General features: G+C 43.4%; 1 protein-coding gene across 1 annotated transcript; it reads left to right on the forward strand.

The window, feature by feature from the left end:
* The first annotated feature begins 3369 nt into the window (after positions 1–3369).
* On the forward strand, positions 3370–14653 carry ppp1r21 (protein phosphatase 1, regulatory subunit 21). Its single transcript, XM_054750164.2, has 22 exons — positions 3370–3659; positions 4466–4534; positions 4628–4774; positions 4942–5043; positions 5125–5289; positions 5367–5425; positions 5629–5723; positions 5808–5860; positions 6022–6171; positions 6246–6347; positions 6439–6527; positions 6601–6737; positions 6903–6995; positions 9488–9615; positions 9820–9969; positions 10277–10369; positions 10844–11098; positions 11460–11495; positions 11609–11725; positions 13263–13361; positions 13449–13577; positions 14049–14653. Exons 1-22 carry the CDS (start codon positions 3600–3602, stop codon positions 14076–14078), a joined length of 2358 nt encoding a protein of 785 aa, XP_054606139.2. The 5' UTR covers positions 3370–3599; the 3' UTR covers positions 14079–14653.
* The last annotated feature ends 644 nt before the right edge of the window (positions 14654–15297 follow it).

Genomic DNA, 15297 nt, shown 5'->3' on the forward strand with positions numbered 1-15297 from the left:
AAGGGGACATATTATGACATTTTTTCAATACATTTCCAGTGGCCTCCAGTATAAATAGTGTCTGGTAAGTCGATCTTTGTGGGGAAAAAAGCTCTGGTGCTCCCGTTTCAGGAACTAGAAGATAGTCGGAGGAGAGGGAAGCAGAAAACAGCAGGATTTGGGGTCTTATTAATATTCATCATATTCGGACGTCTCTTATTGGCTAACAGCGATGTGGCTGTTCCACTGCTTCCTTTTGCTCTGCAACTTTGATGTTTTATCTCCTTAAATAAGTCTGTGGGGGGTTCTGCCATGTTGTGCAGTTGCTAACGCTAATAATTAGCTTCTATTAGCCGAGAGATGTGCTCTGCTCTCCTGGCTGCTGAATCAGCCAATCCTTCTCTGTTGCATTCCAAGAGGGTTGAGTCCATGCATGCTAATTAGACAATGTGACGTGGAATTGAGTGGCTTCTCTAAGCTAAGCAATTCCTCGTTTAATTTCTGTCGGCGGCTAAATCAGAAAATAGGGGTAGAAGACTTTTCGTGTTCCGCCTGCATGTGAATCTCAGACAGATATTTAAAAAATAAGGAAACAGTTTCTCACTGAAATTGTTCTATTAATTTTATGGTTGACACCAAGAATGTTCAAATTGCTTATTGCTTAAAATCCATCTCGCATAAAGCGATTTCAGCATTTTATTCTTGATGTTTCTAGTACCTTCCAGAATGAGCATTTTCAGGCCTCTGTCACACCCACCCATCCCTCACTCAAGCTGCTATAAGCTGAGAAACTCTATTATCTGGGAGGGGCTTGGCATAGAGCTGCTGCTCCTATAGCATTGGCAGGTGACAAGGGACTAACTTCCTCATTTGAGACATGACAAATGGGGACTTTTGGAAACGGCTTGTTTTTAGACATATAATTCATAAAACCAGGCAGATCGGTGATGTGTCTGCAGTGATGCGGGCGTTGTACCGGTCTGTTGCGGTGAAGAGAGAGCTGAGCTGGAAGGCAAGGCTCTCCATCTACTGGTCGATCTATGTTCCAACTCTCACCTATGGTCACGAGCTTTGGGTAGTGACCGAAAGAATGAGATCATGGATACAAGCGGCCAAAATTAGTTATTTCTGTAGGGTGGCTGAGCTCTCCCTTAGAGATAGGGTGAGAAGCTCGGTCATCCGGGAGGGGCTCCTCGACCTGCTGCACCTCCACATCAAGACAAGCCAGTTGAGGTGGCTCCTGGACCCCTCCCTGGTGAGGTTTTCTGGGCACGTTCAACTGGGAGAAGACCTAAAAGAAGACCCAGGACTCACTGGAGGGACTGTCTCTCACTGGCCAGGGAACACCTTAGGGTTCCCCCGGAGAAGCTGGCCCAAGTGGCTGGGGAGAGGGACGTCTGGGCCTACATGCTTAGGCCACTGCCTCCGCAACCCGACCCCGGATAGGTGGCTGAAAATGGATGAATGGATGGATGGATTCATAAAACCAAACACTGACATAAAATGGATGGCTGGGTTTTTCACGTTTGGAGTGTTGATAGAGGCAGTAGAGATGGCAGCACGAAAGGATGCAAAAGTGAGTTTTGTTTATGTTTCCTTTAAAAGTTCAACCAACAAAGTATCACATCACCAATCTGCTGGGAAGATTACAAGATCTGCATTCTCGCTGTAAATAATCTGGGTTTTCACATATTTATGTTACAGCTGTCAGATATTTCCCATCCTTCCCAGCAGTTCAGCTCTGTTTTGACTGAATGGGCTGCACTCAGCACCACGCGTGGCAGCTCCGCCTCACTTTCCCTTTTCTCCAGCATGTGTTTGGAGTGCACGAGCATGGCAGACTGCCAGAGACGCACCTCACCTCGTTGTAAATTCTTGGGCTGAGCCTGTGATGGATGCAACATCAAACGTGTTAACGGCACTCTTTGCTGTAAGTTAATTAGTCATGGAGGACTGTGGGATGAACACAGTGTGTGACCCCAAACAAGGGCCTGTCTGACTAGCATCAGGCCCCTCTGGCACGGCTCTATTGTTCAATAGAGTCCTGTGTGTGTTGACTGCTAGAGAAGGAGATGGAGAAGAGGGGGCTTTTCCCTACTGACTGCCTCAATTCAGCTGAAAATCAGAGCAGAATCAATCCCCCCTCCTCCCCTCCCACACGACCCTAGCAACCACGCCACGCCGACAGTTGTTACCAAGCAACCAGACAATGCTGGAGCCGCTGGATGCAGTGTGAGAGAGTTTGTGTTTTGCCTGTATACATTTAAGATCAGGAGCAGCGAGTCTGCAGCAAAGGGAATAAGGAAACTGTTACACTATGTGGTGAAAACCTAAAGAGATTAGTATGGATTAGATCAAATTAATCACATAGGATTTGTGCTGTGATGGGTGCATTAGCCACATGTCATTTCACTTCTGGTTTAAATGGGGTCATGAGTGTTTTAAAAGGACAAGCACAGACTAACCTCCACAGGACAACTGCTCGCTTGTGATTTTTGACCTTATTTTGTTTCACGACAAAAACAAATAAAAAACAGAGTAGCAAATAATTGTCATAATTAGCAGTTTTAAATATCATTAAAATAGTTTTTTTAAACCAATAAATTATTATCTTTAGAAAAATGGCTAAAACTACAAAAATATATTTTTGTAAAGATTATAAACACTTAAAAATGTTTGAAAAAAATTGCATCATAATCCAAAGAAATTAAACTATGATAAGTTTGCAATTTTATTATCTAAATTAAAGTTTTTATTGAAAAACAACAACAATAAAGAAAGGTGCACATTTCGTTGCTGCTGTTTGCTTTTAAAGGTCACATGGAGGACTTTGTCCTTGTAACACAAGATAAGGCAACATACACAATATTTCAACCTTGTTTTCATTTTTAGATAACAGTAATTAAGGCCAAGCCAGTCCTTTCCAGTCACAAGTGAAACCTTGATTTCACCTTGAAATTTTCTTTTTTTCTCTCCACAAAATCCTCCTAAACAAGACTGCAACAGCAGACTAATTAATATGTAAATTTAGTACACATATTTATAACATTTTAATAAATTAAAACAAAGAGATGTGTTGCTTTTGTCCGTATGGTCCATGACGTTTGTTATGTTGTGATGAAGTTGTTGTATTCTTGACCGCTAGGGGCGCCGTGGTAACGACAGCTTACCTGTTGGCTGAACTCTGACATTGGTTCCGCTGCCTCTCTTCGGTTCTCATTAGGAAGATTTACTGGTTAGCTGGAAAACGAGACAAACAAATTGGATATAAACTGGTTCAGTTGCTCAACAGCTACAATATTTGTTATACATCATTTCCGGACGCTGCTGATTTTAAATTAGGTCTCGGTCGGTGTCGGGATTTGTGTTGCTACATAGCTGGTTAGCTGCTAACTTGCTAACCTGAAACGTTAGGCTGGTGTAGAAATGAAATCGTAACGTGAATCTAGTAATAATCATCATGACTGCTATCTGGGAGTCCTGACCATTGTTATCTATCAAAATGTTTTATATCGTGGCTTCTGGGTAGTTAAAGAAACACTCAGTCTGCGGTAAATCAGCTAATTTGGCTTGCTCAGACAGCTTTTAGCGTCTACTGTTTACAAGCGGATTTAGCGACCATGGCTAATGTTACAGACCTGCAAACAAAATACAGCAAGCTGGCACAGGAGTACTCGAAGGTAAAAATCCTAATATTTGATGTGTAGCCACTGCCAATATTATGTGGTTTGTGTCTTATCTGTGACAAATATTCAAAATGTTAGAGTAAATGTTCTGATTTGCATTTTGATGGTGCTATGGACCATGAATTGTGAAGGAAGAAACCGGCTCACCAGACAATCTGCGTGCATATTGTACAAATCTGTTAGGTTGTACAGTGTCAAATACCGAAGTGCATTGGGGTGGACAGAATAAACTGGCTTCTGTCTGAAAAGATCCACTAAGGGTTTATGGTGCATCATACAGGTAGAATAGGTGACGTGTAGCTTATAAAACAAGGATAACTTCGTAGCAACAGATTAGTCTTCTCTGCTTTGCACGCCTCATTTGACATCTGAACCAACTCAAATGTTTAGCTGTTTTGTTTAGCTGTTAACACCCCAGGTGGTTATGTATTTGTGATCTGGTTGCAGTAAAGTCTGCCAGTGTTTTCTGTGGAGTACTCTTTTGTTTCTGTGTCAGCTGACATCACGTGGATTGCTGTTTCCTGTTCAGCTCTGATCTCTCCATTAGCCTAAGCACTTTTTCTTCCTCAGGAAGTGCTGCTGACTGTCACTGACTGCTTTTATTCCACTTTTTAAAAAACCACTGAGCAGTATATGTATACACGTTAATAGAAAAATGGGCAAAGAATTAGTATAGAGTAGGATATACATATGAATGAACAACTTATTGTTTCAGCCTATTGTCACATGCTGTAAATTGTTTGTTTTTGCAATAAAGATTGTATCAACAAACATGTTTGTGTTTTCCTCTATTTTCAAAGCTCCGTGCCCAGAACCAGGTGCTGAAGAAGGCAGTTGTAGATGAGCAGGGCAACTCTGCATCTTTAAAAGTAAGTTATATATTGTGATTCTGAATTTGCAAATCAATAACTGCATCAAAAAGTTGAAAACGACCGGTTTTCACTTTTCTTTTGTCATATCAGGACCAGCTGAAGCAGAGGGACCAGAGTCTGCGAAAGCAGGAACAGGAGATGGACAGCCTCAGCTTCAGGAACCAGCAGCTTGCCAAGAGGGTGGAGCTGCTGCAAGAGGAGCTGGCTGCTTGTGAAGCCAAGGGCAAAAAGGGGAAGGTGATCATGGGGGGGGGGGGGGGGGGGGGGGGGACGAGAGTGTTGGGCTGAGAAAATGGATATTTACTTTATAATCTGAATAGGCTACAACCTAAACGATGAAATTTTCACCTTCAAATAATCACAAGCTAAATAATAGTATCAAAATATTATTTTCCTTCTTCCAGAATAAAGGAGACCCTCCCTCACAGCACGGCCTGCAGACACAGAGTGTTTTTAATGAGGATCTGCAGAAAAAAATAGAAGAAAATGAACGGCTTCATATACAAGTAGCCACCTCTCATTGTCTTTGTTTCCTGTATTTAAAGTTGCCATGAAGCTCCTAATGCAACAATCCTTTTATGGTTTAGTTCTACGAAGCAGATGAGCAGCACAAGAAGAGGGAGACGGAGCTGAGAGCTCGACTGGAGGAGCTGGAAAAAGACGCCGAGCAGCATCGGGCTATCGTTCACAGTCTCACCACAAAGTATGTGGAAACAATCGATCGGCTGCAGAGCGACAAGGCGCGCCTGGAGGTGAGACCCATCGGGTGTTTTTATGAAAGTGTCAGTTTTAATAAAGTCTAATGTTGCATATTAATATGGTTTGAAAGGTGAAAGGCCAAACTCTGGAAAGGGATGCGAAGGAATGTCGAATCCGAACAGATGAGTGGTGTGTTGTTTTTTAAAATTCACACCAATTGTATCCAAATAGATGACACCAAGCATCTTACTGGTGTGTGTGTGTGTGTGTGTGTGTGTGTGTGTGTGTGTGTGTGTGTGTGTGTGTGTGTGTGTGTGTGTGTGTGTGTGTGTGTGTGTGTGTGTGTGTGTGTGTGTGTGTGTGTGTGTGTGTGTGTGTGTGTGTGTGTGCAGTCAGCAGCAGCTGAGGCGGTGCCAGTCGGAGCTGAGCAGACAGCTGAAACAAAGCAGCAGTGTGATCCAGGAGAAAGTGCCCTTCAATGACACCAGTGAGCAACTGCCTCTGAGCAGATGGCGATCTGTTACATGACTTGTAACTGATTCACCTGCTCTTTCCTTCTCACACCTTGCAGAATTCAACGAGTACAACAGCCTAAATGTGCCGTCGCATAATCGGAGGCATCAGGTGAGGGAGTAAATAAATAGTTTTAGTATGTAGGTTTTCATTTCAATAATTCACACAGCTCTTTTATCATCGCAAACTGACAGTCAGCTGTGTGTGTGTGTGTGTGTGTGTGTGTGTGTGTGTTTGTTTGTTTGTTTGTTTGTTTGTTTGTTTGAGTTCAGCTGAAGGCCAGGGACGTCACCGGCCAGGCACTGAGCTTCATCCAGGACCTGGTGGCTGCTCTGCTCAACTTCCACACCTACACCGAGCAGAGGGTCCACATCTATCCGCTGGACTCCTCCATCGAGCCCGTCTCCCCTCTGAACCAGAAGGTCGGTGTGCCGAAAACACACACACAAACCAACTCTGTCTCCTCTTACTGGTTCGTGCTGGTTTCTTTCTCAAGTTTTCTCAGTATCTACATGAAAACGCTGCTTATGTGCGCCCCCTGGAGGACAGCTTCCTACAGTTTTACCAAAGCATCACAGAAGACACCGTTACAATCCTGGTCAGTTTTGGACGGGGGGGTTCTTTTAAAGTTTATTTTTTTTTATTTTTTTAAAGAAACTTTAAATCGTATTGTCTTTGTTGCACTGAAGGAGACCGTGGTCACACTGAAGGCGTTTGCTGACAATTTTGCCTCATACACCCACTTTCTGCTAAAGATCCTTCCCTACCAGTTGAAGAGGTCAGCGCTGTGTTTTAGAGAGCGAGGGAGTGGAGGAGGATGTACTGACGGCCATCATCTCTGCTGTTTTCAGTCTGGAAGAAGAGTGCGAGGCACCTCTTTGCACAGCTGCTCTGACCGCAAAAAACCAAGAGCTGCAGAGCGATGTGAAGAAAGTCACGTCTGCTTTTGAGAAGCTGCAGAGCTACATTAACCTTTTGGCCTTACCCAGTAGGTTCAAGCACTAAAACGCTTCTCCAGTCTTTTATCACTATAAAAACAAAAGCCGCCTCCTTTAAGCAACAAGAGGGAATCTTTGATTTTAGGCTCATAAATTGGCGTCACGAAGCCGTGACACAATATTCTTGTTTTACTAAAGAGTGCCGTGTGTCTCAGGTGTTCAGCAGGACGCCATGCCACAGAGCAGCACCTCCGCTGTCTTCACCCAGCTGGCAGCCTGCCTGCTCAGTCTTCATGATGCTGTTAAAGGTGAGCAGCATTGTCGGCCATCTGTGATACGGAGTCATTCACTAAAATCTGTCTTTTTTTTCTGTACATGTAAAACACCAGTCTGCCTTTCAACGTGTCTGGCATCTGTTGTTTAGTGACTGCGACACCTCACACATTCTTCATTTTCTGCTCAATTATCTCTCTTTTTCTCTTAAAGGAGCAATAGATGCTTTTCTTGCCATTTAAGCAAGATGCTTTTTTGAAAATATAGACCCTTTTACTGTTTGTAAACAATATGACGTCAGCGAGAATGCGCGCGCAGCTTGGCAACAGAGAATGGCGTTGTGTCAGGCTTTAACAAGCTACGCTGCGGGGTTATCACCGGCAAATCTTGAATGTTATATTATTAAACTCACTTTAACGAATGGCAACAGACTCCCGGATCCCTGTGGCATTACGGAATGGGTGGAAGATGTAGGTGCGTGGCCAGATATCCGGTGGCCCGATATATACAGGGTATCCGCGGGTCCTTAAAAAGTCTTCAAAAGTCTTAAATTAGCTTTTCCAAATTTAAGGCCTTAAAAATCCTTAAAAATGACAAATAATCCTTAAATACAGTTTCCAAAGGTCTTAAATTTTCAAAGACCTAATAAACAAGATTATTTTATTTCTATGAAATTTTCATGAATTTCTAGTTAGTCTTCAGCATTTTTTGTGTATGATATTGGCGTAAGCGGAACCGTACACATTCAGTTGCTTGTGAAAGGGGGCTATTTTTAGATGAGCACATTAGCTGGTTAAACTAGTGGGAGCTTGCGCCATGGGGAAGTGCAAGTTCGATGGTAACTGGATGGCTAATCCCATGTTTGCGACGCGGTTAGCACCAGTTCCAGGCAATAGCTGGAAAATAAAGCTTAAATTTAATTATAAAAATAGCTTAAATTTGGTCTAAGTGGCCTTAAAAAAGGTCTTAAAAAGTCTTAAATTTGGCTCCCTTAAACCTGCATATACCCTGATATATACGTTTTTAGTGGAGAGGCCCAGTAAGTACACACGTGAGAAGCTACGGGCATACAAATCGTTAGATGCATACAACTATGTTGTCTGTGGCCACGTACAGAAAGTAAAATATCACGACATAGACGCTGAGTTTTGCGTCTTGAAGGCATAAAATAAATAGCCTGCTTAAAAGCAAACCAGCAAACACAACTTACTTTATTTAATAGAACACACGTTAACCAGCTTTCTGGTGTAATCTTAGTACATAATTACCTTACCTGATATAAAATCGGCGCTACAAACTCGAGCATTTCGGATCGTGTTTTCAGTCCAGTTTTCATCAACCCTTTTGATGGCCTGCAGCCACAGACGCCTCCGATTTTGTTGAAATGGATGTGCTCCCTTCGGAATTCTGTAAAGTTTCAGTCCACTGCTTGAAGAGAAGCAATTCTGGCATCCATACACGCAACAACCCGACATTTTTATGTGCTCAGAACTTCAAAACAAAAGGTTTCAAACGCTGTTTTAGTATCGAGTGTGAATGAGGAAGCCTTCACTCTCGTTGCCAGGCTGCGCGCGCAACTTTTGATGACGTAGGTAGTAAAAGGGTCTATAAAATGCAAAGATCCGCCCCCTTTCTTTAGCTCCACCCCACCCAAGCCACACCTCCAGTTTACAGGAATGTCGGATGCTTGTTTCCCTTGTTGTTGGCACCTTTTCTGCCATGATTCCCGATGTAAAGAACCTATGTAACCGTGTAACTATTCAGCATGCCAGCTAGTATAGTTTTGTGTTTTATGGTAAAAAAATAAATAAAAAAAAAACTAGGCAGTTTTTAGATTTCTTGGTTTATTCTTGAGTTTAAAGTCACAGCAGCTCAGGGTCACTGATAATCTGGAAAAGCCCACGGACAACAGGTCACAACGTCCAGAACTCGACCCAAATCTTCTCAGACTCTCCTCTCTCCTCCACACACACACACGCTGTCGTGGCCTCTCAACCTCCAAAAACTAAACATTTCCAACAAAAGGCCGTGGGTTGCTGCAGGTGGTTTTCTTTTGAACTCCAGAGTTGTTCTAATCCATTTATCTCGTGCAAAAATTAAACTCAAAATCATCTAGTAATGCCTTTCATCTTCAACCTAAATGAAATCCAACTTAAACTGGTCAGTCAAGTGCATAAAGTGGTAAAAAAATCATTTTAACCCTTCCATCATCTCCAGCAAATTCTTCTTTTTGATTTAATGTATTTTTTGCTAAAACCGTGAATGTGTTGCTTGTAATCGGTGTGAGCATTTCGAGCAATTTGGCAAAAAAATAAATAAAAAAGCTCCAGCTACACCTTTAATGACGAGACTTTAGAAGCCTTCATCGGAGATGATGCAGAAAATTTGCAACCCAATATTTGTATATGAGAGCGTAAGTGACATAAAAGACGTTGGTTTTGACATTAAAAGATGACAGGGAAGACATATTTATCACTTCTCCAGGTTTACCTGGTGAAACTAATCTTGTTTGCTGTTTTGTGTTTAGAGATGTCAAAACATTATAACCAGAAGGCTGGTATTGAGCGGGAGCTCCCCACCGTCACCCAGAAGCTCTGCACCACCTCAGAGTGCCTCCTGGGATCTCTGGGATCGCTGACCAGCGTAACTGGCAAGGTATGACCACCAGGGGGCAGGCAGCAGTCAGGTTTGTGTTTGCTTTTGTCCAACCGCCTTGCTGCTTCACTGTGAACGAGCTTTTTAACATGAACTTTTACACTCAGAAGACTCCATACAAACTTGACTTTGAGTGTCTGAGTCAGTGTCCCACGTTTTTGTTTGATCTTTTCTGCGCTATGACATCACAACCGTTCGCCACAGATCGCCACTTTCTTCAGCAACAACTTGGACTTCTTCACATCGCCGGCCTACAGCCCCAGAGGGAGCTCGCTGACCCTCAATCCTCTGCAGGCAGAGGCGATGCTGGCCAACAAGCAGAAAGCTGCTGCCTATATTCATGCCGTTAAAAAGGTCAGGGGTCAACTCCACTCCAAATTCCAACTTTTTTTGTTCCGAATTGGTGCTTAAAGCTGCTATATTTAAAGAGATGTTTACCTTTAAAATGACCAGGATTACAACATTTTAATAGTTTTTCTTCTAAAAACAAAATATTTTAAATAAATAATTTCTTTCAGTTGGTCTTTTGTTTGTTTGATTTGAATTTTTGATGTCTTTAATGCTTTTTTTCTATCTTAACCACATATTGAAAGCTTTAATTCTCAACATTTGGACTTCATTTGATTCAGAGTTTATTTTTCTTGCTTTATTGGACTTTTAGGTCCGGCCACAGTCTGTTCCCTACAGAGAAGCCCTGGCAAACCGCCGTATTCTCACCAGCTCCACCGAAAGCAGAGAAGGGCTCTCTCAGCAGGTAAATTACACACACAGCCCTTCTAAAAAGCCTTTAGAGGACTTTAATAGTTGTTTACTGAAGAGGCTGCCCCGAGATAAGACCGCTAACCCATGTAGACGGTGTCATTTAGAATGAGTCAGCCCTGAATGCTGTTTGAATGGGAGGAGGGTGAAGTCATGAACGGTTCCACTTGGATGTATATTTATCTTTTTGGTTTAGTTTGAATTGAAAGAAGACTGAAAGCAGCTGAGGAAGTGAGATTTGTGGGAAAGTTGGCTATGAAACAGAAATTCTTACACTTGTGCAACTTCATCGTGTGATTTGGAGGATTTGGTGAGTCTTTGGGGACGGGGTGTGAAGAATCTGGAAGTTTGAGCTTGCTTCGTCTTCAGCATCTCATCAGATTTCGTCCTAAATTCTGCTGCCCTTTCGCTCCTCCTAACCTCTGCTCAGCGACAAGCTCATGCGCGTTCTTCTCTCCCCTTCCTGCAGGTGCAGCAGAGTCAGGAGAAGATCGCTCGTCTGGAGCAGGAGAAGGAGCACTGGCTCCTGGAGGCTCAGCTGGGAAAGGTGCGGTTGGAAAAGGAGAACCAGCGGATCGTGGATCTGGAAGCGCAGCTTGCTGCGGCCCTGGGAGGAAGCCCGAACCCCCAAACGGCCCCGGCCAGCCGGCTTACGCAGACCCACGAGGAGGTGGAGATGGAGCAGAACGCCACAGGGAAAGAAGCGACTCTCTGCACCAGCCTGGTACCGTCGCCGTGAAAGCTGTTGTTTGTTTCCACCTGCAGCACTTCTGTGATTGGCTCCAACAAAGAGACAGGGTGTTATCCCTCTCTTCCTTTAGCTCCCACGCTGAGCAAGTTTGTGCTTAATGAACCTCCCACTTTATATCTGCTGATGTAGCAGAACAGAAAATCCCTCCTTTTTTTTTTAGTCTGAGTCCCAGCAGAGATCAGAGTGGAGTCTCACCCAGAGCTTTCAGCTCTGTCTCCCATCTCCGGGATGTCTCGTCCCTCCTCTCAGAGGCCTGTTTGTGTTTGAAGCAGATGAGATTTTTTCCTCCTCACTGATGATTAAAACCTAACTTAATTATCTGTTTTGACACCAGGTCGGCATGTTGTGCACAACACCTACAAATGAACACGTGAGTCACCGTGAGAGCCCTTCTGTGGGGAAAATATGCATAAGTCTGGGGGGGGATAACCCTGAAGTGGTTCTTCTGCTCGACCTGCTGCTGATGTTGTGTCTGTGCTGCAGGTGGGAGACGAGGAGTCTCGAGAGCAGCTGATAAAGACTCACTATATGGCACGAGTAGGAGAGCTCACCACCCAGCTCCAGATTTCCGACAGCAAAGCTGTGCACTTCCACTCTGAGGTGAAGCATCTACTTGCATGTCTATCTCGGTAGACGGCTTCTCGTGGAGAACGGCTGACCTTTTCGTCCCACACTGCCGCTAACATCGCATTCCATCTGTGAAGAGATACAGAAGCTGCTCGTACGCTCGCTGTTGCTTCAGCTTGTTTTTTTGCACGGTGATATTTTTCAGAAGCCGTGTGTGAGAACTCGGATGCTTCCTTTTGTTTCAAAGTCAAGTTTCAGAAATCTATACAAACCCGTTTGTGGGTAGATTATTTTTCTGGGAGCTGACAGGAGTGTGTACAGGTTTTTTTTTTTTTTTGGCAACTCCGATCCAATCATGTGATTAAAAATCGAGTTCGATCACGTGACATTTAAACAATCCTGAATCTGACGTAAAACATCTGATTTAATCTTATAAAACGGCAAACCTGTCCTTTTAAATTCATCCTGAAATAGAGATTTTCAAATATAATAATGCTTTTATTTATTTTAGCTAGTTCTACTACATTAATATTTATTTCTACATGGATGACAGCAACAACGTACCGTCACACAATGTACTGCAGGTGGGGAATTCAGACACTATAACACGTATCTGCTAGCTAGCGGGCTAATGCCGAGCTAACATGTCACCTCAGGAGAAAGAAAATGTCTGCAGTTTGAACGTTTTTTAAACTGACAATAAGCTCTACGAATACGTTGCGCCACCTTAAGAACAAACTTCATCCTTCTCATTTGGCTTTTCCCTTCATGAGTCACCACAGCGAATCACGCGTCTCCACCTGGTCTTACTCCGACACCTTAAAAACCAACACCCTGGAGCTCAGGCGGAAACGCGAAGTCGGCGGACACTGACAGATAAACTAAAAAAGGAGTAGAAGTTGCCGATGGACAGCTAAAAGGTCACAGCCAAGATGGCTGTGTTTTCATCACCCTGGAAAACGGTGTGTGGTTGCAGACGTCGGGTTTCAGTCTCCTGGAGCCGCGGTATGAGCGGCCTTCTCAGCACAACTTAACGGGCGCAGCGCTACAGGTGTTCTGCAGAAAAGAGCAAACCTGTCTGAGTAGCAAAGTTCCCGTCTTTCACGGGAACGCTCGTCGCTCATTACAGCTGCATGCTGTGAGAAGTGGGGCGACTTTTGATCACATTTCGTAATATCGGTGCTTTTAAGTGGGCCGGCTTTTTGAAACTGTACGTCTCAGCTCACCAGTCCGTTTTTTCCAGCGTACCAGTGGTACCGGTACTTTCCACGACTTTCTCTCAGTCGAAGCCTGTCCTACTCCCAGTTCCACCCCCCGTACACCACTTAACGCTCTTTGTAAATTGCGATGTAAAGATGTGATCAGACCATGGCTCCTTTTTGCCCTGGTGCATCAGTTCCTTTCATTCTTGTGTGCTAGAAATGGCAGTGTCCTTGATCTGTTGTTGCTTTTTAGTTTCAAACGTTCAGGCCTCTTATAGAAACGTCTGCTTACCCGAGTGTTTCATCTAGCTGTATTTACTTCAGAGCTGCCGGGGCACAGCAGTTGTTTACATTTTCCTCCTCTTTAGTGTCGAGCTTTGGCAAAGAGATTAACCATCGCGGAAAAAGCACGGGAGACGCTAAGCGAAGAGGTCAAACTGGCTAATCAGAACATCACACGCTTGCAGGTGAAAATGCAAAGAAGCTCCTTTGGCTGAGTATTTTCTGTTATTTCTCTAAGCAGGGAGACGTTTATCTAATTGTCTCTTATGCAGGACGAGCTCACCACCACTAAGAGGAGCTACGAAGACCAGCTTAGCATGATGAGCGACCATCTGTGTAGCATGAATGAGACTTTGAGCAAGCAGAGGGAGGAAATCGACACCCTCAAACTGGGTGGCAAGGTACTCCAAGCATTTATGATGATGAGAAATATACATTTTTATTCGTCTCTGTCAGAAAAGAGGACCAGATCATGTGACTTTGGGAAGTTTTCCTCTGTTACGAGGTGAACCAGGAGGTCATCGGTGGCGCCGTGCTTCTTGCCTGTATTTTATGTAAAAAGCACCTGCTTGCAGCCATCTGCCAAAGTCATTAAGCAGAAGTAGAGGGGAAGCTTGCTTGTATGCGTGCATGTTGCTGCTTGTGCATGCACACACGGCTGTGTGTCAGGAAGCCACAGGCCAAAACACGCTCACGCTCTCCTGGTGGCTATTTTCTCATGAAGTCCACCGGCTAGCCTCTGCATGTCTTTAGAATTTGAACGAAATACACAAATCTGAGCTTGTCTTAACCAACGGTACCTGAATCTATCACAAAACTTTTTCTATTATCTAAATTTTTATTTATTTATTTATTTTTCTATATTTGTTCAGGCAAATGCCAAAAAGAACAAGGGCCGTTAACGCTACCCCGGAAGTCCGGACTCTCCGGGGAAACATCAGTGCTGCGGAGCCTCTCAGCAGCATCGTGATGCCTTCACTGCCTCCACTACAGGACAACTTCTGGAGCCTCAGATTCCTCCGCTGTCGAGCAATCACACGGCAAACAAACTCTTCAGAAGCTCGGATATTTGATTTGACTCGCCGCATCACCTGTTAAAACATCATTAGCTAACGCTGGTTTCTGAACTCCACGTGAAGATGAAGTAAACTGGAGACGAGACTCGAAGCCCAAAACCCCGTTAATGTGTCATCTGTCAAAGTGTGAAAGAAACGCCGTTCACACCTTGTTTGTGAACATTAATGACTTTGATTCCATTTTGCAGTTAAATAGTCATCCAACTAGAGATTATTTCTGGGTTTGCTGTAAAAAAAAAGTCTTTGAAATCTTACTGAAAATCCAACAAAGGAACACTTGAATCTTTACTGATGGGAAGGGGAAAAAAGAACGCCGACCTTTCAGCACTGATTAGCTGTGTATACTTTCACGAGTTAAAGGTGGACAAGTTGAAGCTTGTGAAAATTGTCAGTCTGTGTCAGAAAACTTGCTCTGTAACAGTTTAATTTTTTTCTTTTAACCACCAAAGGAAACATGGATGCACACTCGGCTTCATAAACTCACGAGATGTTGAATAAAAAAAAGTGGTCATTGTGAATTAGACACTCATTTAAAATTATGATGTATTTGAAATTTATATGTGCAAAAATATAAATTTATTCAGAAGTTACAAATCTTTATTTACCCAGATTTTTTAATATATACGATGAATGTAAAATAGTTTTTTTTCCATAGTAAACTGCTAACTTTACTGATTGCATTGACTTATACCATGAGGCAGATGGAAAGGTGTGTGTGTGTGTCAGAGCCAGCTCTTATCATGTACCAACACGAGATGAATGCTAGAAAACTTCAGCAGTTCTCCCAAACTTCATTCAGACCTCTTATTTGCCAAGACTCGACCATTTCTAAACTGGAAAAAAAACCTGTTTAAAGCACATATGTGAAACCGAATAAAGACCTTGCTCATGATTTAAGACGCATGTAGCCTTGCTTAATGGTTTGTCCGACCCGACATTACGTGTCTCTGTAAACGGTCTGTAATTAAGAAACAAAAGCTGTGTGTAACACACCCGGACCACTGGGAGATGAGCTGGAGGATCGGCCTTTCATGGCGTCACTGGT

Source organism: Nothobranchius furzeri, chromosome 12 (assembly GCF_043380555.1).
Source record: "Nothobranchius furzeri strain GRZ-AD chromosome 12, NfurGRZ-RIMD1, whole genome shotgun sequence".
NCBI lineage: Eukaryota > Metazoa > Chordata > Actinopteri > Cyprinodontiformes > Nothobranchiidae > Nothobranchius > Nothobranchius furzeri.

Excerpts from the sequence above, each read along its gene's own strand:
- ppp1r21 (XM_054750164.2), top strand. The coding sequence starts at position 3,600 with ATGGCTAATGTTACAGACCTGCAAACAAAATACAGCAAGCTGGCACAG. Across the intron at positions 4,775-4,941 it reads CCAAGGGCAAAAAGGGGAAG|AATAAAGGAGACCCTCCCTC; the intron begins GTGATCATGGGG and ends TCCTTCTTCCAG. Across the intron at positions 6,738-6,902 it reads TAACCTTTTGGCCTTACCCA|GTGTTCAGCAGGACGCCATG; the intron begins GTAGGTTCAAGC and ends CGTGTGTCTCAG.